Here is a 20,639-nt window from a genome sequence, read left to right on the forward strand (position 1 = left end):
ATTGCTGAGATGCGAGAGCGGGAGGGGTCGCCCTTAGGATTAAGGCCACAGCCCGGCCCCTGTGCTCCGCCAGGACCGGGGATCGGGAGCCTGGGCTCCCCACCCCAGACTGTGCAAAAAGTGCTGTGCGGCCGCTGGGGCCAGTGCTGGGACTCCGGGCGGCCCCTCTGCCGGCGAGGGGCAAGATTTCCTGGAGTGACATCGCCCGCCAATCCCTGAGCAGGGCAGAGGTGGGGCCCCGCCCACCCCCGCCTGAGTGTGGGCGGGGTGTCCCCCCGCCCCCCGAGGGCTCTCGGGCGGAGCCTACTGGGGCGGAGCCCGCTGGGGGCGGGGCGGCGCGGCAGGAGGAGGCGGGCTGTCAGCGGGCCTCTCCAGGATTGTACTCTGTCTCCCCAGAGGACACCTGGGAGATGCGCCGGGAGGAGGACCGCCACAACTTCCGTGCAAACTGGCTGCTGCGCACCTAGTGGGAGCAGGCATGGGTCAGCCAGAATCAACGCTCCCACCCTGTGCAAGGCCCACCCTGCCCGCATTCTCACCTCTGAGGGCTGCCCTGCGCCCACCACGATAAGCTTGCCGTCTTCCAGCCCCACGAGCACGTGGCTGCGCTCCTTGGTCACAGCCACGCTGCGGATCGGCACCTTCATGGGCAGGGGAGGAGCGGCTGGCAGCAGTCTGGAGGGAGGGAAGGAGGTGATATATACAAACTTGCAACTGCAAGGAGTTTTGCATCCAGCACATAGTTGTCTCTTCATTCTCCCATCCACCTCCCAGTCCTCATTTGAAGGATGGCTGGAGGAAAATCCTGACAAAAGGGTCCCACACAAGTGTGTGCCTAAAAGAGGCCCAGGGCAAGATCTCCCCATTGGGGGATGGGAGGACAGAGACAGGCCTTGAAGAATGTGTCCATAGGGCATTTAAAGGGGTTAGGGTCCACGGAGCACCTCCTAGTGTCCCTCTGCCAATAACTACCACCTGAGGGATCATGTGACCAACCTAGACAGCATATTAAAAAGCAGAGACATCATTTTGGCAACCAAGGTCTGTCTAGTCAAAGCTCTGGTTTTTCCAGTAGTGGATGTGAAAGTTGGACTATAAGGAAAGCCGAGTGCCAAAGAATCGATGCTTTTGAACTGTGGTGATGGAAAAGACTCTTGAGAGTCTCTTGGACTGCGAGGAGATCCAACCAGTCCATCCTAAAGGAAATCAGTCCTGAATATTCATTGGAAGGATTGATGCTGAAGCTGAAAGTCTAATACTTTGGCCACCTGATGCGAAGAGCTGACTCACTGGAAAAGACCCTGATGCTGGGAAAGATTGAATGCTGGAGGAGAAGGGGACGACAGAGGATGAGATGGTTGGATGGCATCACCCACTCGATGGACATGAGTCTGAGTAAGCTCCAGGAGTTGGCGATAGACAGGGAGGCCTGGCGTGCTGCAGTCCATGAGGTTGCAAAGAGTCAGACATGACTGAGCGACTAAACTGAACTGAGGGATCACAAACCCATAAACAGTGAGGCTCACTTGTTCAAGTGGAGGATGTGCAGGGCACACTGGGCCGTGCCCAGCAGAACAAAGTCCTCTGTCACCGCAAGGGCTGTGGGCTGCTCCACCAAGGGCAGTGAAGCCCGCAACCTCCCATTCACTGAGTACAGGTGCAAGGAGTAGGTGACCTGGAGGAAGCAGGACGTGTTAGCAAGGACAGAATCCCAACTACCCCTATCTTGGCTGGGCGCCCCTTTCCCATACCTGAGCCCCCAGACGCTCCCACGCTGAGCTCTGCACCACAATCTGGCCCTCAGACCCCAGCACCAGGTGGGACACAGGTCCAGGCAACGTGCTTCCTGGAGGGCTGAGTGTGGCCACAAACTGGCCACGGCGCACCGTGTGGATGATCACAGTTCCGTCCTGCAGGAAGGCAGCTTAGGGTGCTGGGCACAGGCATCTGGCTCCAGGGGCAGGGCCCAGCAAACAGCCTCCCCTGGGCACAGGCAGACACACACCTCCGATCCGGACACCGCCATGTCAAGTTCAGTGCTGATGGCCACACAGCTCACGGCAGCCTCATGCCCATACAGGATCTGCACGGGCTTTTATGCCAGCCCCATTGAGAGACCATTCTGTGGGGAACACCAGGGCTGGCTCAGGACTGAGGCACCCCACCACCTTGGCCCCAGAGTGAGAAGGCTAAAAGCTCAGAAAAGTGAAGGTCTGATCCAAAGTTAGACAGTTGGAGCCCCAGACTCGCTCACGGTAGTAGTAGGAAGGGGAAGAGAGCAGGGTAGGACTGGAGGCCCACTAGAGGGGCAGATGGGCCGCAGATCTGGACCAAGGGGGCCCACGGGGCTGCCACCCAGCACACCTGCTGCATGAGCCGCCACACCATGCATGTGGTGTCTCGGGAGCCTGAGATGAGGTAGATGCCACAGGTGTCCAGCGCAAGGCAGGTTACTACATCTGCACAGGAGAGGGGAGGAAACGGGACGGGAAAGAGAGAGGGGAGGGGAGAAGAGGGAAAATAGAGCAGTTACCCGTCCCTGGCCAGCTCCGGAGCCCTGCTCCCACCCGCATAACCTGAGCTCCCAGGCAGCACGTACCAAGGTGGCAGCGGAGCTGGCTGAGCAGCCTGCCCCGGGGCAGCGCAGTCACTCGCAGGCTGCCATCCCAGTGGCCACCACTGAACAGCAGCTTTCCATCCGGGGACACTGCCAGGGCTTGCCCACTCACACCACTGCCTGGAACCCACGGGCCGCTCAGCAGTCGCTGCATCCTGACCCAGTGAGGAGGACCACAGGTGAGGCCAGGCTACACAGGAGACCCTCGCCTTCAGAGACCTTGGCCAGAGCATTTAGAGCCCACCCTGGCCCACAACCCTCTGTCCTACTTGGGGTTGCCCATGGTGGGGTCTTTGCTGAAGCTGAAGTAGTTGCTTATGTTTCGGTCATAGGGCAGCCAGCTGTGGGTCCCCAGCAGCCCACTGGCACTCACGGTCACCTGGGCGAGAGAGGACAGAGGTGGGTTGGGGCAGAGTCGGGGGTGGAGCTGAGGTGGGGCCCGGCCCGGTGCACTTACCAACAGGTCTGCGGAGCCCTGGGTGATGAAGGAGTGGGGTTGCCGGTGGGGAACCAGGGCCAGCACCAGGGGCACGCCATCGCTGATGACCTGCGGGGGCAGGGCGGGACTAGCTACCCGAGCAGCCGGCTAGAGCCCCCACCATGCTACCTGCTTCTTGGCCCTCAGCCCCGGGGCATCACGTGACAGGCAGAGGTCACTCTGAGAGACATGCAGAGAGCAGTGGGCCTTCAGGGCATCTCAGGAAGTGAGAGACCAGATGGACAAGGAAGACCCTTCAAGCTTGGTTTCAACCTTGGTCATCCCACCCCACGACTCCACATCTCCGAGTCGGCTAGCGTGAGGAGAGGAGAGCCTGAACACCTTGGAGCTGGGGGCCTTCTGGGATGCAGGCAGGAAGGTGAGGAGAGTATTGAGGCCAGACTCCCTCCTTCTGTTCTCCCTAAGGATGACCAGGGGAGTCAACCTGGCCTGACCCTCCCTCATGAAGATGGCACCCAACCCTCAGTGATGTTTACCTCATATTTCCTCTTATTTCCTCGATATTTACCTCTTATTTCTAAGATGTCTTAATATCAGGGACTTTGATTTAGGTTTTCCATCTCCAAGAGATTGGCAAGGACCGTGGAATTAAATGAACTTCACTGGGTAGGTAGTTGAGACCCTGCTTCCTCTCACCTCTGCAAAGAAGGCCTTTAGCTGGCCCAGGTGCTGGAAGATGCTAGGTGAGTTAGTGTCCAGACGTGCAAGGCGCTGGGCTGCTTCCTCCACGGAAAGCCGAGCTGGATGGGGCTCCTGTGGACAAGGAACCATTCAGCACCGCGGCCAGGGCCTCCCTGACCACGGTCTTCCCAGCCGGCCTTACCTTCAGCAGCTGACAGGGTGTCTGCCCGAAGTTGCTGATGATGCCCTCCAGCGCCTTCCGCTCCCGCTCATCTGCCACCTGGTCCAGGTCCACAGCCCCTGAGCATCGGCAGGTTGGGGGGGGTGGGGTGGGGCGGGGGCGGGCAGTCAGGACTCCTTCTGTGCCCCCTGCACGCCCCATCCTCTGCACCCCAACCCTCACCGGCGTCCAGGGCACCGCTCACCCTCGTAAGTGCAGTAATAGAAGACATTGAGGGCCTCCTCTGCAGCTGGCCCCCGCTGCTTGTAGCCAAAGATGAGGTCGATCCACTCATGCAGGTGGGCAGATACATACTCTGACTCCTAGGGGCAGGGAGGTGGCCGTCAGTCCAGGAACAATGGACCCTCCGCCTCGGCCCTCCCCTCTGGCCACCTGCCGGTATGTGTGCACACATCTCACCAGTGCCCGGCGGTGCTGCTGGATGAAGTCCTCAGGAGAGCTGGCCCATGGGGGCAGTACCACATCACCCACCTTCTCGTTGGTCAGCTGGAGGCAGCCCAGGTCAAAGCCTGGCACAGAAGGCTGGGTCAGCTGTCTCGCTGTGCCTTCTTCACCAGCTCCCCGGCCACCCTCCATCTTCACGCCTCCCGCCCCCACCCAGCGCCTACCGTTCTGGTTCTCCAGGAAATCGGGGAAGTAGAAGAACTCTGGGATGAGCTCCTTCACATCAGCGGGGCTCTCCAGGCGGGCCTGCCAGGCTGCTGCCACTGAGTGGAACTGCCGGTCCGAGCAGTCGAAGCTGGGGAGGGGCACAGGCCAAAGTGAGGCAGTGAGAAGGGAGACAGGGAATGAAAAGGTGCAGCCCTGGACAAGCAGGGAGCCAGCCTGTCCAGGATGCCTGGAAGACCCACCCTTCCCTCATCCACCCTGCCCACCGCCCCACACCATCTGCCTGCCCCTCCACACCGGCCACTCTGCAGCTGGACGTGCAGGGAGGTGAATGGTTCCACGCGGATGAGGTAGTGCATCACGCCAGCCGCATTGGAATAGTGGGTGCCATAATGGAACTTGTCGATGGTGCCCGCTGGGTCCTCGAAGCTCTCATACCTAGAACCACGGTTGGAGGGAATCAGTGGAAGCCCTCCCTGGTCCACCCCAGCCCCGAGCCCAGCCTTGCTCATGCACTCACTTCTCCTTCACAAGCTGGGCGTGCTTGGGGTTCACCACACCAATGGGCTTGGACAGGTCCCGGAAGACGGCTGGGTTGCTGAGGTCCAAGGTTGGGGACACGTAGTCCTGTAGGACCCAGGGGAACTGGCCGCCCACCCGGGCAGGAGCTGCATGAGGGTCCTGATGGCCTACATGGCCAGCCTGCCCTGCCCGCACCCTCACCCTCAGGAAGATGGGTGGAGCCCACAGGTGGGGGTGCACCATGGGGAGCAGGAGGGATTGTCTGAGACAGGATTTCCTTCAAGAACAGAGGCCAGGAGGGGAAGGGAGTGGGGCTGGGTGTGCGTGGGGGCAGCAGGGCGTGGGGGACTGAGCCGAGAACAGAGGCCAGGCCTCAGGCAGCACCTGCCCAGGACTGAGCTCAGAGCTTGGCCCTCTATCAGTACCCACACTTGGGTGGACCAGGGCTGGCAGAGCAGAGGGTGGGTGGAGGGGTAGCAGGCCCTTACCACAGGGTACTGAGACAAGTCATTGTAGGTCCGCCCCGCAATGGTGTTGAGCTGCATCAGGTACTCAAAGTTGGAGATCTCTCGCTGCACCCATTTCTGGGGGGGCAAGGATACGAGGTGAGCCGGTGGGCTGCCAGCACTCTCCCCAGTGGCAGGGCTCTGACCTCACCTGACCCCCACCCTCCAGGGCTCTCACCTGCGTAAGACCTGAGGCGCGCAGCATCTCCTGGGGAGAGCGGCTACTTAGGTAGCCTTGGGTAGGGGGTCGCAGACGCAGGAGCCAGGAGTACACCTGGTTCCGCACCTGGGTGTGGGGTGGAATGAGGGAGGGCTGGGGCCTGGGCACGGGGGAAGGGGATGAGGCTGCGGCCCCGCCCGTCTTGCATGGGAAGTTGAGGAAGTAGTTGGCCTGATCAATGAAGAAGAGCTCAAGAGCTGAGCGGCGCAAGTTGAAACGCCGCAGGTGGACCTCGCGCAGCTGGGCCAGTGGGCGCCGGAAGTCATGGCCGATGCCTGTAGGGATGGAGAGCAGGTGCTGGAGCTACCCGCCCCAGCCCCACGAGGCCCCAGCCCCACGAGACCCCAGCCCCCATCCCTGCCGGCCCTCCAGCCCGCTCCAGCAGAACACACCCTCCTCAGTTTCGACCCGCTCGGCACTGCCATCGTAGAAATACACGTGCTGCGTGGTGACCTCCAGCAGCCCTGGGACCACAGCCACCACGGTGACCAGTTGGCACTCAGCTGACAGCACCAGATTCTCATGCTGCTCATCCAGCTCTGCGGCCTCCAACCTGGGGGCCAGCACCCACTTTAGGTACTAGGCTCTGGGACCCCCATTCCCAACCAACCCAAGGACCACACTCTCAAAGTACCACTAAGTTAGGAGGCACGCTGCTCATGATCCCATAGGAGGAGGAGGAGCTGCCCATGGTCCAGACTGGCCCCAGTCCATGCCCTGAAACCTGGGCTTCTAAAGTTCCTGCCAGGACACCAACCCCTGTCCCCAGCCTCCCCTCACTCAGCACCTGCCCACTCCCATGGGCGCACATCCTGGTCTGGCTTCTCAGTCCTGCTCTGGGGTGCCTGGCCATCAAACAGCAACTCTCCATCCTCTTACAGATCTGCCTAACCCTTCCACCTGACTTTGGACTGTCCCTTCAGGGTGGTTAGCCCCACAGCAGGAGGGCAAGTACACTGAGAAGCCGTCTGCCACTGGCAGGCACACATTGGACAGGCCCCCTTGCCCTGGGCAGCTCTTTCCCAGCCCCACTCACAGGGTCTCCAGTGCAGCCAGCTCGTCCTCGCCCAGCTGGTCTTCCTGTAGCTCCTCAGGTAGGCTGCTGACTTTGGCCTCTTTGGTCACAGCGAGAGGCAGTGAGGCCTCCTCGGTGGGTGTCAGGGGGGCCTCACCTGCAATGGGCCCAAGGGTGCTCAGCCAGAGCTGGACAAGACAGGGCTATGAGGTTGGGTGGACACAGCTCGGCACACCCTCTCACCCAGGTTGTCGCGTAGGGCACTGGCCTCCAGGTGAGGGTTGAAGTGATGGTTGGGCACCAGCTTCAGACGCATGCGCGAGTAGGTCTCAGCACTGGAGAGCTTCCAGTGGGGGGTGGGCGGATCCCTACAGATATGACCCCACTTACGGTCATGAGTGGGAAGCAGCGGGTTGCAGACCCCTCTGCCTTCCTCCCAGGCTTCTCCTCAAAGACACTCTCCTGGCCCCTCCCTCCCAAGACCCACCCACCCTACGAGACTCCTCCCAAAGCCCCGCCCACCTCAGGGCCCAGGCCCCACAGGGGCTGGCTAGCTGGCGCCACAGCGCCCCCCAGTGCAGCAGGGCAGTGGAGTGCTGCGCTGCCTGCTGCTTCAGCGCCGCCGCGTATCTCAGCCCCTCGAAGCGCGCCCGCCTCTGCACAGGGTCCAGCACCAGCTCCTGCGGGGTGGGGGTGGAGGAACAGGTGAGGCCTGCTGGGTGCTTCCAGCTCCTCTCTCTCCTCTCAGTCCCAGCAGCCGTCCTCTGGGTCCACAGAGGGCCCAAGTGTGGAGCTGCTCCCGGCCCCCAGGGCAGGTCGCACACCTGGAAGGCCCGACGGCTGCGCGCGCGCTCCCGCTGGCGCCGCTGCCCACTGCTCATGAGCATGTCGTAGCAGGCGTTCCAGAAGCCCGACATGAGGTCGTGACTCTTAGCGTAGGTGTCCATTTCGAACTGTGACATGGTGGGCTGCACCTGGAGGACCGGACAGGGAGAGGCGACCGCGCTCGATGCGGGCCCCCAGCCCCCACTACTTTGCCCGTGCCCCTGGCCCCAGGCACCTGCTTGTCAATGAAGTGACGCCATTCGGGGGTGGCACAGAAGGCCTGGAAGTCCTCGAAGAAGGTGGGGCTCCCGTTGGTGGGCGGCAGGGAAGGCAGGCCCCACTGTAGCCCCAGTGGGCCGTAGGCGCGGTCCAGCAGCGTGCGCACCAGCGGCACCAACCACGAGCAGCGCTCTGCAGCAGCAGCAGCGGCGACTGGGGGCTCCCCGTTCTCGGTGGGGGTCTCTGATGGGGAGGTGTTCAGCGCCCGCGCCAGCGCCGCCTCCAGCTTGGAGAGCACGTAGCAAGCCTCCTCTCGGCGCATGGGCACTGCGGTCTGCAGCAGCGCGTGCAGCTTCACGTAGGCTTGGGCGTGCAGCTGCGGACGGAAGAGTGGGGGTGTCACTAGCTACTCCCCGAGCTCCCTAGATCCGCTGCGCACCCTCCCCCCACAGCCGCCCTGCGCTCACCTGCGGGTCCTCCAGCAGGATGTAGCCGAGCACCAGGCGCAGGCCGATCTGCGCCATCTCTCGGAGGTCCGCTGTGCCGTTGGCCAGGTGTGGCCAGGCTCCCAGGCGATCCAGCAGGCTACACACTCCTTCGAACAGCTGCCACACACCATATATTCCAGGTGGCCATCACCAGATGAGGCCAGAAGCCCGTGAGGAGAGAGGGAAGTAAGGTTTGGGCTGGGGGCCAGAGAGGGTTTCCACATACAGATAGACCTCTGCTCACAGATACCAGAGCTGAGGTCCCCATGATTGCACATGTATACTCAGCCACTCTGCAGACCAAGAGCCCTCGGGGCATGTGAACACAGTGCTCCTGCCCCGAGCTGCCATACCTTCTCACTCCACAGCTCCTGGTTACCATGGCCCTCGGCACACAGGAAGTCCTGCAGCAGACGCAGCAGCCAAAGCGCCTGCTGGGTGAGGCTGGCCAGGACCCCAGGGGGGGCCTCTTTGATGTCGGTCAGGGCTGACTCCAGCATCATCTCCAGGAGGCTGGAGGGGAATGAGGGACTCTGGTGTCTACCTGACTGCCTTCTGGGCCCCCAGGCTTCCCCACAGCCCTGCTCCCTCACCTGCGCTTGATGCAGTCTGGTGGGCGCACCAGCGTGGCTGAGGACCCCAGCTGGGTGAGCACGGAGAAGACCTGGCCGCGCTCCCGCCAGGCGGCCTCGTCACTGCCATCCACACCCCGCCACGTCACTGAGAACAGCACGTTGGTGAGCAGGTTACAAAGCTCCTCCTCACAGGTTTGCTGTGGACACAGGGGGTGTGTGGAGTGCAGGCTGGGGAGGGAGGGAATCACTGCCCCAGCACCATCCCTGTTCAGCACCTCTGCCCACCCACTAGTAGGCACAGCAGGAGGCTGAGCCTTTGGCCAACGGCCCAGCCAGTGTGCTGCTGAGGGCCTAGACAAACAGTGTGGGACTCGACCACCACCTGAGTTCCAGGGAGGATCCTGGGGTTCCAGGATTCCTAAGAGGAGATGAGGCAGTTCACACAGTTACCTCACAGGCCTCAAGGACTGTCCCAGAACCCTCTGGAATAATGCCATTGAATAAGCAAAGGCCCCTCCCCAGATCCAGAAGCACAAGGCAGGACTCTTAGAGCCATGCTGCTCACCAGCCCTGAAAAGCCCGTGTCCCACAGGCTCTCAAGGGCCTTCCAAAGCCTGGCAAGTGCCCCCAGCTGTCTCAGCACAACTTGCCCTGTTCTGGAATATCCGCCACCCCTCAGAGAACACACTGCAGAGGAAAGTTATGAGGGGGCAGCGCTGGACCTGACCGGCCGTCACAGCCCTGATGTCAAACAGTACCACACCTCTGGAAAAGCTCCACTGGCTGCCCTGGGCCCCCGAGGAGCCCTACCTCAGAGCCCGCCTCACCTGAGGGTTGCTGGTATTGGAGGTGTCATCCCCACTGATGGTGGGCTCTGGCAGGCTGCCGTCCTCCAGCACGTTGGAGAGACTGGAGCTGTGGCGGCCCTGGGCCATAGGGAAGGGCCGGGGTCCATCGAGTGGGGATGGTGTGCCAGGCTGGCTGGCTGGAGTGACAGTCCCGCTGCCGCTGCCACCACCGGCAGTATTTCCTGAGCTCACACTGGCCCGCTCCAGGCCCAGCTCAAAGGGGGTGGCGAACGGGGAGAGGGCGTGGTAAAAGGCATCAGGGTCAGGGGCCTCTGGGGGCAGGAAGACGTCTGAAGGCTCAGGCGACTCGGTGGGTGGCTTGTGTGAGGCTGGCTCCGGGGAGGTGGGTGGCTCAGGGGTAAAGGGCAGGGGACTGCCGGCTGTGACAGCTTCCAGGACAAACAGCCGGGTCAGCACATCCTGCCAGCCGGCCTGGCGGGCCAGCAGCCGCACTATGTCTGGCTGTCCGTAGATGAGGTGGAAGAGCTGCCAGGCCAGGGCACAGGAAGTGAGGGACTCACTCGACAGCCTGCCCCAGCACCTCCTCAGGGGGCCTTTGCACGGGAGGCCTGCAGAGACCCCTCATCCCAGGCAGGCAAAGCCCTCAGGGTGGAAGCCACCCCACACCCCCAACAAAGCTTTCACTTTCCACTCACCTGACGACAAATGTCCAGGCGGACGCTGAGGTCAGCCTGGAGGGACAGTTGCACCACAGCCAACAGATCAGAGAGGTTCAGGCAATCTGGGAAGATGGCCAGAAAAGGCCTGAGGGACTGACCCCAGAGGGGAACTGTGCCCCGTTGCTGGGTCAGCCTCGGCCCTTGGACCAACACCTTCCTGATTCCCACCTGCCCTGTCTCCTGGATCCATGTCATCCCTCTACCTGGCCTGCCTCTTGGCCCCGCCCAGGTTGTACCTGCCCCCAGGAACAGCTTGTAGAGGCCCTGGCAGAGCTGGGGGGAAACGGCGCCGTCTGGCAGGCAGGCAACGAGACCCTGGAGACCACACTCTCGCAGCCGGAGCCGCTGACGGCTGCGCTCAGGTAAGCGCTCATTCTGTTGCAGTCTGCGCAGGATCTGTGTGGGGTCATCATCAAGGGGAAGGAGTTACTGTAGGAGGGTAAGCCACCACACAGGGGTGGGGCTCCAAGAGAGGCCTGCAAAGACAGCTCCACCCACTAGCCCAGGGCCTTCTGCCTATCCCTGGACTCAGGCAGGAGCCCCAGTGAATGAGAATGCAGGGTTCGGGGGGAGCTAGATGTACCTTGCAGACTCGGTCGGGCAGCAAGGGCATGGGCCTCGGCCTCACCAGCAGTGCCAGCAGCACCTCAAGGTTCCCCGGCTCCAGCAGGAAGACAGCCAGAGACTCCTGTGCTGGGGAGCCTTGCAGCAGCGCCAGCAGTAGATCCAGCGCACCCACCACCTGGGGACACAAAGGCTTACGCTAATCGCGCCCAGCCCCAAGGCCCGCAACATGGTCCACGCTCCACCCCTCATCCAGGCTTCACCTCTGCCAACCTCTAGCCTACCTGGCCATCATCACCCAAGGCCGCCAGAAAGTTTAGCACCACCTGCAGGTCATCAGCGGTAGAGCTCCGCACCAGAAACTCCCGGGCCAGGCCCAGGAGTGACGTCTGCACTGTGCGCAGGTCGTCGGCGGGTAGGGGGCGCTCGCGCTGCGGACTGGGCAGGTCCCAGCAGAGAGGTCACCAAGGGCCAGGGAAACCACCAGGACATGGAAGGGAGGCGAGAACACGGAGGGCCGGCAGGTGAGCTGCGGGGCTGAACAGACCTGCCCCCAAGGCCCGAGGCTGGAGCATCAGCACCCCACCCCATCTGTACCCACCAGCCTCACCTGTAGTGGACACGCAGGGCATCAAGGATGAACTGGACCCCATACTTCTTCCGCAGCTTCTGTCTGTGCTCACGGACTATGCTAGACACATACTGGATGTGGCCTGAGCGGGCATCAGCAGAGGGCTCAGCCTACCAGGCTGCGCTGGGTTCCTTCCATCATCCAGGACAGGGCCATGCCACTGCCAGACCCCCACCCCCACCCCGACCAGGGGAGGGTCGTCGTCCCCTCAGATCAGCTACAGGGCTGTAGCCTCTGAGAACGTCCACTGCCACCCTGGCTGGCAGCATCTCCTCACCCAAGTCGGCACACCTACCCAGGCGCACAGCGAAGTCGCTGAGGGTCCAGAGGTGAAAGTTGAAGAGCAAGTGCTGGTAGAGCAGGTACAGGAGGGGCCCACTGCCCTCGGCTGCCACCTGCTCCATCAGCAGCTGGGCAGACATGAGCACATTCATGTCCATGGCCCAGCTGGGGACCTGGGTGGGGGCAGGAGCTGGGGTGAGATGTCAGGCCTTGTCCACCCACTATCAGGCCTCCCAGTTTCCACCCTGCCCTGCACAGGCAGATGGACACAAACATCCTGCCTGCTCCAAACCCTCTGGCGGCTCCCTGCCCTCTGAAGTACAAGCTCCCAGCCTACTGTGCGGGTGTCCTGCCCCAGCCTGTGCTGGTACTTCCCCAGACCCTCTTGGCCCAACCCTGCCCCGCCTTTCAAATGCCACCTCTCCCAGGAGGCCCTCCCTGACTGATGGCATCAGGCACCCCGGCTTGGTCCCTCCAACAGCCCCTTGGTCAGATGAAGGAGTCCCCTCCCCGCCTGCCCCAGCAGGCCTCACCTTGCGCAAGAGGGCCCCGATGATGGCGGGCCCCTGGCAGTGCATCAGGCTCTCCTGATTCACGGGGTGGCCCTGCAGGAAGTTCCGCAGCATCAGCAGAAAGGCAGCCACTGCATTCTTCTCCATTCGCTCCTCTGCCACCACCAGGAAGGGGACAGGTGTGCGTCAAAGGCCTGTCAGGGGCTACAAGACCTCAAGCACTCCAGCCCCCTGCCAGGCCAAGGTCTTCTCTCACCAACACAGGCACCAGGGACACTTTACCTGAGGACTTGCCCAGTGGGAGAAGCAGGCCCTGGGCACTTTGGCCAGAGGTCAGTTCGGGCCCCACAAGGTCATGTGTTTCTGCTGGACCTGCCTCGGCTTCCTGGGGTTGTGCAGCCACTCGCTCCAGCAGGGGCAGCAGGGCACCCATGCCTCCCACGCAGTTCACCACATCCTGTGGGCAGGGGGCCTCCGTGAGGGCAGCACCCCATCATCTCCTGCCCCCTCCACCCTGCAGACCCTCCAACCTGGAATCCTGGGTCTCCTTAAGACCTCCCAGGGCACGGAGCCACTCCAGCCCACCCTGCACACTGCCCGTGCTCACACTTCCTGCACACACTGTCCACGTGGGCACACACCTTCACGTCCCAGGTCTCCACTCTATGGCCCGTAAGGCGGCCATCCAGCCCATGGCCAGGGGACAGGTCCAAGCAGATGTTGTTTTTACAGGCCTGGGAACAGGGGGTGAGCAAGGCTCAGTGTGGGTAGGGGGAGGCAGGCGATAGAGGGTGGGAGCCAGGGGAGATTGAGCCAACTGCCCAGCCCCCCATACCTGAGGTGAGTAATGGAGGAGCAGTTTGGTGCCAAGTTCATGCAGTTCACCCTCAGGCTTGAAGGGTGCTGTCTCATTGGGCCCTGGAGGTGGGCAGGGGGCTTCAGACCTGGCTGGGCTTGCAGCCAGACCCCACCCAGAGCCTGCCTCTTCTCTGCCTGATCAGAAGACAGACCCTTGGGGATACCCACTCCCCACTGGAGCCCTACTTTTGGGCCTGGACACTTTGTGAGACCCAACCTCTTGGGTTGTGGGAACAGGGGTAGGGCTGGGGCGGGGCGTGGGGAGCACGCTGCATACCCAGGGCGCACAGGACGCGCAGGGCGGCCGCCTGCAGGGCTTCATGGAAGATGGCCACAGCCCCCAGTTCGCCCTCCAGGGAGGTGGGGCTGCCCCACCGAGTGTCCTGTGTGCCAGCAAGGGTGGAGCTGATGCTGCCCTCCTGCAGGGGGGCCACCAGCCCGGACCCCCAGCCAAGCCCTGTGGTGGCCGGGACTGACTGGGAGCGGGTGAGCGAGGGGTGAGTGTGAGCCAGGGCGGCGGGGCCCGGTGGTGCAGGCAGCCCCGTGGTGGTGGTCGTTGTGCGGTGCCCAGCAGACCCGATACAGCAAGACGAGAAAGGCTGTGGGGGCCAGGGTTGGGGGGCGGTCGGTCAGGTCACGTTACAGCCTGGGGTTCCACCTTCCTCAGGGACCCCCAAGGCTGCACAGACCCCAGAGGCTGAAGCCTGTGGGGTGGGGGAAGGGAAACAGGGGCTCCAGGGCCCACCCTGTCCAAGGCTGCCCAGCTACCCAAACCTCCCCAAACCCTGCCTGGCACACCTCACTAAGGGACGGGCAGCGAAGGGGTGCTGTCTTGACCAGATGGCCGTCTTTGTAGACGTGGACCAGGTTCTGGCTGAAGGGCCGGCGCCCGGGCACATGGACTATGGCCACACAGTGCTACAACAGAAGCCACGAGATCAGGTGAGGCCCTGGTGTTCCCTGCACCTCCCGGGCCACGTGAGGATGGAGGCTCACCCAGGCGGAGTCGGCAAAGGACACTTCAGGCAAGCTCATGGTCAAGTATTCCTTCCGGGTGCACACAGCCACCACCAGGGTTCCAGCCGCCGTGAAGAAGGCTTCAAACCCCGAGCCACTGCTGGTGAAGAAGCTGAGGGCCAGCCAAGCCGGTTAAGCCTGCTGGTTCTCCCGCTTACCCTGGCAGCCTGCCCTGACCCCTGGCAGTCACCTACCTGTACAGCTGCTTCCGCTGGAGCGGCCGGGTGGGGGTGGGGGCGGGGGCAGGTGCTCCAGCCATGGGGTGCAGACAGAGCCAGGCATGGAAGGTGAAACCAGGGCCTGGCCAGCGCTGCACAGGGGGGACCATGATGCCCGCCATACTGGGTGTTAGGTCAAAGTAGCGTAGGGCTCGTGCTGGGCCCTGGTGCCGGGCCATGCCAGAGAGCGCGCGGATGATGGCACCTGCGTGGCGGGCCTGCCCAGCCTCTGCTCCACCTGGCCCCGAGTCCAACCCTGGCGGCGGGCGAAGCAAGCGCCGCAGCTCCGAGGGCCTTAGCGACACGTGGCCCAGTGCTTGCAGCAGTGCCAACAACTGCTCCTGGCAGCGGGCCCCCAGGGCCACCCCCTCGCTGAGCGTCTCCAGAAGGCAGCCCACCAGACCCGCCTGCACGCACGTGGCACGGCTGGCAGGGCAGCTGTCACAGAGCCACCAGAGGCGCTGTGCTAGGAAGAGCCGCAGCTCAGCCGTGGGCAGGCTCGGCAGCCACCTCATCAGCACCAGCACTGGCTGCTCGTTGCGGATCGGCGGTGGGGGACACGTGCTGTGGTCGCCCTCCACAGCCTGTGGGGGGAGAGGATGGGCTAGCCCCCAGGCATCTGGCATGGAACAGGCCACCCTCACAACAGTGGGACTTCCTGCATCGTCCTGGGACTTGCTAACAAGCAATAGCTTCTGGACCCCATGCAGCTCAGAGTCCTCGCCCCAGTGACCCCGACACACAGGATTAGGACACAGGTCACACTGTGTACGGGCCACAGTCAGTATGGTCCCCCAAAGCGGACAGCTCATTTTCTGTGCTTGCCCTGACTCAGTCCTGGCTGCCCACAGGGACCCTGACCCCCAGCCCCTGCCCTCACCATGTTGAGCAGCTCTTGCAACAGCCGATGGGTGGGGGGACCGTGGCTCTGCAGGACCTCGTGCAGGTGAGGGTAGCCAATGCGCTCCTTAAACACCTCCTGTGCCAGGATGGATGGGAAAGGCGCGAACACGGATGTGGGCCCCAGGGCATGCTCACAACCCATGGGAACCTTGGAGGAGGTTCAGGGCTCCCTCGCCCAGCTCTGACTCTGGATCACAGTGATAGTAGGGGTGGGGACCCATGGCAGGATGGGGGGGAACGGCTCTGCCTCGGAGGGCTGCAGATGGTGGTCAGCCACAAGCATCCGTTCCCCTCCAGCCAGGACACCCAGCTCCCAGGACTAATGACGAATGACCATACCTGCCCCATGGGCTGATCTGCACCCCAGAGGACAGGATGGCCACCTCCCCAGCTCACTCGCTCTGACAGCCATCAGCCAGACCCGTTCTATTTAACTCCACCCCATGGCCCTACTGTAGTGCGACGGCAGCATCCTCACCTTGGCGGAGGGGGAGCCACTCATGATGCAGGTCAGCACTCTGACCACGTGGACTGCAATGGCGTCTGTGTCCTGGTCCAGTACCTTGGGGTGGGGAGGGGCAGTCAGGAGAGGCAGGTGCCAGGATGTCGCAGCTGGCAGCACCCTGCAGTGAAAGGGGTGCAGGGACAGGAGGAGATGCCCCCAGGCCAGTAGCTGAGTGGGCTTGGGGCCCCAAGAGGCTGGCACCCTGACATGGACACCAGTGTGTCTACCTTTGCCCAAACTACTGTGACCTTCACCCTGACCTTAGGGCCCCCTCTGAACCGCTTGGCAAGACCCGCTCAGAGAGAGGCCGGAAGAAGCCGAGGCTGGGAAGATCACCAGTGAACGCTTTTGCTGCAGCCCTCTGCCCACCACAGTCTGGTGGGTTCATAGGCCTCAGTCTCCACCCATCCCCACCCAAGCTAGACACACGTGCAGGCAGGCTGGCAAGTGCCCCATCACCCATGATGATTGACAGGGGGTCTGGGGATTTAGGGACAATCAATCACAGGATGTTAGAACCAAAAGAACCTTCGAGACCTTTAAGTCCTACCCTGCCCCTTTCCCCTAGATCCAGGTGGGAACAGAGGCTCAGCCTGGACAGACCTGACGGCCCAGGGCATGTGACTCCTTCACCCGGCCCTACGGAGGCGTGAGGGGCCAGGAGGGCTTGACATTGTGTCAGCAGCTGCTAGACTATTTCAGCTCCGTGGAGCCCTTGGCCCCAGCTCTGCCCGACTCCCCAAGGGATCTCAGGCAATCTTCTTCCCCTGTCCAGGCTTCAGATTCCTCATCTGTAACAAGCAGGGGTCTCACCAGCCTCGCCTGCTTTGTAGAGGAATGGACCTGCAGGTTCTCAGAAAACAGCCAAGTGCAATAGACACACGGGGCTGCTTCATGAGGCCAGAGCAAGGGCAGGGCTCTGGACACGGGGGCCCAGGTGTTGAGCCACAGAGGGGGTGCCCCATGAACAGCCCCCAACCAACACCCTACAGCCTCCTGGAGCCCGAAGGTGAGGTGAGCAGGGGGCACGGCATGAGGTCATGAGGGGACGGGGAACTCCCAGGGACCTGCTTAGGGCAAGTTCAAGGATTCAAGCAAAGAAGTGGCCCCATGTGAGGGACCCCCTCTGTGAGCGCCCACAGCCAAATCCCTGAGTATCTGGCCTCCTGTTTCTGCTTTGGTGCAATGGAGCTGGGTGGTTGAGTATCGAAGGTTCCTTCCGGCTCGGCAAAGCCAAACCCCAGCTCCCAGGACTAACACCAGGCAGGGCACAGATCCCTCCTGTGTGGCTCCCTGGGCTGGGGATCTGGAAGGCCGGTGAGACAGCGTGGGGGACCCAGCCCCATCGCTAGGCTCCACCAGGCCTCACACAGATCTGCTTGCTCCCCCTGCAAACTGCAGAAAGACTCAAAGAGGGAGCCCCAAGGGGTACATGCCCAGGGACGTGCGTGACTGAGGTGGTGTCGGCCTGAGGGTGGTACCTTCTGGACATCGGGCTCAGTCAGTAACCAGGTAGCCAGGTCACTGTCCCCCTCAGGGGGCGCCCGGGCCTGCAGGTACAGCTGTGGGGATGCGGGAGGGCATAAGGTGGAGGGGGCAGAGGAGAGAAAAGATGGGGGAAGGGTGGGGTTAGAGCAGGACCTGGGGCGGCTGCCAGGGCTCCCCCCACAGGCAAGGATGTGCCCTGAGCCCCAGGCCAAGTGCCCCCCGGCACAAGGGCAGAGCAGGGAGCTGAGCCACCCACACCTGCCCAGAGGGACAGCGCCGGGGGCAGATGAGTGGGCAGGAGTAGACACTGCATCCGAAACAGCTGAGCCTTCCCTCCTGCCCGACACCTGGGACTGGGGAGAAGGGAAACAGGGGGCCAGGGCAGCTCCCGTCCGTCTACGACACCCTCTTCCTATGGGGTCCAGAGCATCCTGACTCCAGGCCCTCCCACTGAAGAGCAAGCCACCCCACCAGCCCCAGCGCATCCAGCCCATTTGCTCAGCATCCGTACGTGGTGCCCCTAGCCTCTGGTTCCAGGCCCCTGACCTGGGCCCCGCCCACCTTGCTGTTCTGGATGAGGCGAATCAGGTGTTCAAAGCAGTTGTTGCTGAGGAAGGTGGCCTGCAGCACTGGCCGGTCCTCGCATGCCAGCATCATGGGGATGGCATCTGTGGAGGGGTCAAGGGTCAGCCCCGCCAAGCCTCTTGCCAGCACCACCTCTGGTCAGCCTGAAACCTTCCTCCCATGCTGCCCAGGCCGGCCTTTCCATCACCACTTGGGGCTTCCCCTGCTAATGCCACCTCCCCGAGAGGCCATACACACCAAGCATGCTGACCCGCAGGGTGACATGGGCTTCTCCAGGGTCCGGGCTCGGCCCGGCTGGCCAGTCGGTATTAAGGATGCGGAAGTAGCCCTCCAGCAGGGCTCGGAGCTCTGGCCCCCGCGGGGGTGCGCGGCTGGCATGCAAGACGTGTACAGCACCCACCAGCACCTCCAGGGCCAGCGGCACCAGGCGGGGGTCCTGGGCTGGCCTGTGGCCCCAGCCCCGCACCACATCCAGCAGACCCTGCACAGAGCCGGCACTCACAGCCTTCTGCCCGTTCTCCTGCAGGTGTGGGCAGAGATGGGGAGTGGGTTCACCCAGCAGAGAAACCCCGAGACAGCCACTCCCTGGCCCACAGTCTCCTCCAAGCTTACCTTCCCTCCCGCAAGAACAGCTCCAAAGAGGTGGATGAGACGCAGCAGGAGCACAGAAGGCAAGCGGTCTGCATCTCGCAGGCTCTCTGGACGGGGGAGGGGGCAAGACAAGGTCAGCAAGCTTGCAGGGCTGTGGGTCCAGGGGCCACACAAGAGGTGGGTGCCCTGGGGTGGCAGGGGGAGACTGGGAGACCACATCTCAAGGAGAAGACTGGCTCTGCGCTGGGAGTCTCTAAAGTGTCGTGACTCTGTGCCAGGGGTTCTCAGGAGGACACAGCCCTTCTTTGGGGAGCTTATAAGGGGCATGGCCCTGCCCTAAGTGCCTAGCCAGATCCCTGGATCCTTAATCCTGAAAGTGAGGACCCCAGGGTGAGCGCCCCCCATACACACTTCCCCATGGCAACCTAGGGTTTAGTTTCTTAGATGCAAATCTCCTAGTCCCTTTGCGCTGTGACGGTTGGAGCTTGCCGTGAGCAGCTCTGGGGGCCCTGCAGTGTCTACTACACAGATACCCCACACACCATCCCCCACACCCGCACTGGGACTTCTAGGGGCTTTCACAGCGTCATATCTGGGAGGCCCACCTGGCCCTGCTCCAGCCAAGCTGGACAGGATGCCAGGACATGAACTGAAACCCAGAGAGCAGAAAGGACCAGCTCTGGGTCACATGAGTGTGTAGGGGCTGGGACCATGCAGGGCTGCCTTGACCGGTGGGATGGGGAGGGAGGCTTCCCCAGGAACAGCACCATGGCTGGAGAGCAGAGAGTGAGTGGGGCTGAAAAGGAAGGCTGTGGGGAGGAGCAGGATGGGATTCTGAGGGTGTCAGGCCCCCATAGAGGAATTTATAGCACAGAGAACAAAATCCTGCATGTATTAAGAAGAGTACTCAGGCTGTGGAACAGCAGAACCAGGAAACTCCCCAGGGGCATCTCCCCTCTTGGAGGTGTTGCCCCCACTCCAGACCCAAGCCCACGGCTCCCTGGGGCAACCCAGAAACACTGAGATATTTTCTAGCCCAATACGCCACCGCCTTCCCAAGCTGGCCTGCCCCTGTCCAGGCAGCACCCTGCCCTAGTAGTGGCTTAGTGCAAGTCACTCAGTCATGTGCAACTCTTTGCCATCCCATGGACTGTAGCCCGCCAGGCTCCTCTGTCCAGGGGATACTCCAGGCAAGAATACTGGAGTGGGTTGCCATTTCCTTCTCCAGGGGATCTTCCCGACCCAGGTCTCCCACATTGCAGACAGATTCCTTTATCATCTGAGCCACCAGGAAAGACCCTGCCCTAGGCCCATCTGAGATCCTGGCCAGTCTCCCTCCAAAGAGAGGAGAGGGGAGACCCAGGGGCATAAGGTGCCCAGGGAGAACAGGTGCCCAGAGATGTCCTGAGGGGTTAGCAGGAAGGGGGGACACCTACTGTAGAGACTGTCATGCGGAAGTGAGGAGACTGGGTGGAGCTACAGGGACAAAAAGACTGGACCAGACAGTTTGAAGACGGTCCAGGCCAGAATGGGGTACAAGTCACTGGGAGGATCCAGGAGATAGGAGAGAAGCAGGGAGGCAAATCAATTCCCCCCTCAGAAAAGAAATTACTCATTTTGTGCAGACATGCCCTTCCTCTCCTCTCTGCCCCTCAACTCCCATTTCCCTATAGAGGCCCATTCACATTCCTTCTCCCAGCACCAAGTGCAGCCACAGTAAATGGGTCCTTACTACATGTGCGATGGGGAAACCACAGGAAGGGGCTCGGGTATGAGGGCGGGGCCAGATGGAGCCGAGTGGGATGGGGGTGGGGCCTGACCTCGGAAAAAGGCGCTGAATTCAGAGGGCAAAGCAGCTGGAGGGAACTTGTATTTGCTCTTCTCCTTGGCGCTGATGACTTCCCTGGTGGGGGGCGGGGATGGGGTAGGGGCCAAGGTGAGGCCAGCGCGTCACTCCTCCTGGGTCACACCCCCTCAGGGGCCTGCACCCCGGCCCCTCC

The 20,639-nt window shown here is 62.4% G+C and overlaps 1 protein-coding gene across 1 annotated transcript in view; it reads right to left on the reverse strand.

The window, feature by feature from the left end:
- NBEAL2 (neurobeachin-like 2) overlaps window positions 1-20,639 on the reverse strand; it is a 25,159-nt gene continuing 4,520 nt past the window's right edge. Inside the window, 49 exon segments of the mRNA XM_010862375.1 lie at window positions 1-463; window positions 540-675; window positions 1,527-1,675; window positions 1,752-1,910; window positions 2,006-2,122; window positions 2,365-2,459; window positions 2,600-2,772; window positions 2,887-2,996; window positions 3,075-3,164; window positions 3,753-3,869; window positions 3,940-4,037; window positions 4,163-4,280; window positions 4,378-4,487; window positions 4,587-4,717; window positions 4,885-5,025; window positions 5,108-5,232; window positions 5,598-5,693; window positions 5,794-6,110; window positions 6,228-6,388; window positions 6,872-7,007; window positions 7,094-7,218; window positions 7,373-7,530; window positions 7,675-7,824; window positions 7,911-8,270; window positions 8,362-8,499; window positions 8,736-8,895; window positions 8,976-9,154; window positions 9,785-10,291; window positions 10,462-10,547; window positions 10,722-10,881; window positions 11,069-11,227; window positions 11,334-11,487; window positions 11,660-11,762; window positions 11,976-12,135; window positions 12,496-12,629; window positions 12,757-12,931; window positions 13,116-13,208; window positions 13,310-13,392; window positions 13,610-13,931; window positions 14,131-14,250; window positions 14,329-14,461; window positions 14,544-15,151; window positions 15,448-15,546; window positions 15,949-16,032; window positions 17,457-17,537; window positions 18,025-18,131; window positions 18,286-18,568; window positions 18,661-18,746; window positions 20,460-20,588. Of these exon segments, the coding sequence (XP_010860677.1) occupies window positions 359-463; window positions 540-675; window positions 1,527-1,675; window positions 1,752-1,910; window positions 2,006-2,122; window positions 2,365-2,459; window positions 2,600-2,772; window positions 2,887-2,996; window positions 3,075-3,164; window positions 3,753-3,869; window positions 3,940-4,037; window positions 4,163-4,280; window positions 4,378-4,487; window positions 4,587-4,717; window positions 4,885-5,025; window positions 5,108-5,232; window positions 5,598-5,693; window positions 5,794-6,110; window positions 6,228-6,388; window positions 6,872-7,007; window positions 7,094-7,218; window positions 7,373-7,530; window positions 7,675-7,824; window positions 7,911-8,270; window positions 8,362-8,499; window positions 8,736-8,895; window positions 8,976-9,154; window positions 9,785-10,291; window positions 10,462-10,547; window positions 10,722-10,881; window positions 11,069-11,227; window positions 11,334-11,487; window positions 11,660-11,762; window positions 11,976-12,135; window positions 12,496-12,629; window positions 12,757-12,931; window positions 13,116-13,208; window positions 13,310-13,392; window positions 13,610-13,931; window positions 14,131-14,250; window positions 14,329-14,461; window positions 14,544-15,151; window positions 15,448-15,546; window positions 15,949-16,032; window positions 17,457-17,537; window positions 18,025-18,131; window positions 18,286-18,568; window positions 18,661-18,746; window positions 20,460-20,588 (7,820 nt within the window). The 3' untranslated portion in view covers window positions 1-358.

Source organism: Bison bison, unplaced genomic scaffold (assembly GCF_000754665.1).
Source record: "Bison bison bison isolate TAMUID 2011002044 unplaced genomic scaffold, Bison_UMD1.0 scf7180017864482, whole genome shotgun sequence".
Lineage (NCBI taxonomy): Eukaryota > Metazoa > Chordata > Mammalia > Artiodactyla > Bovidae > Bison > Bison bison.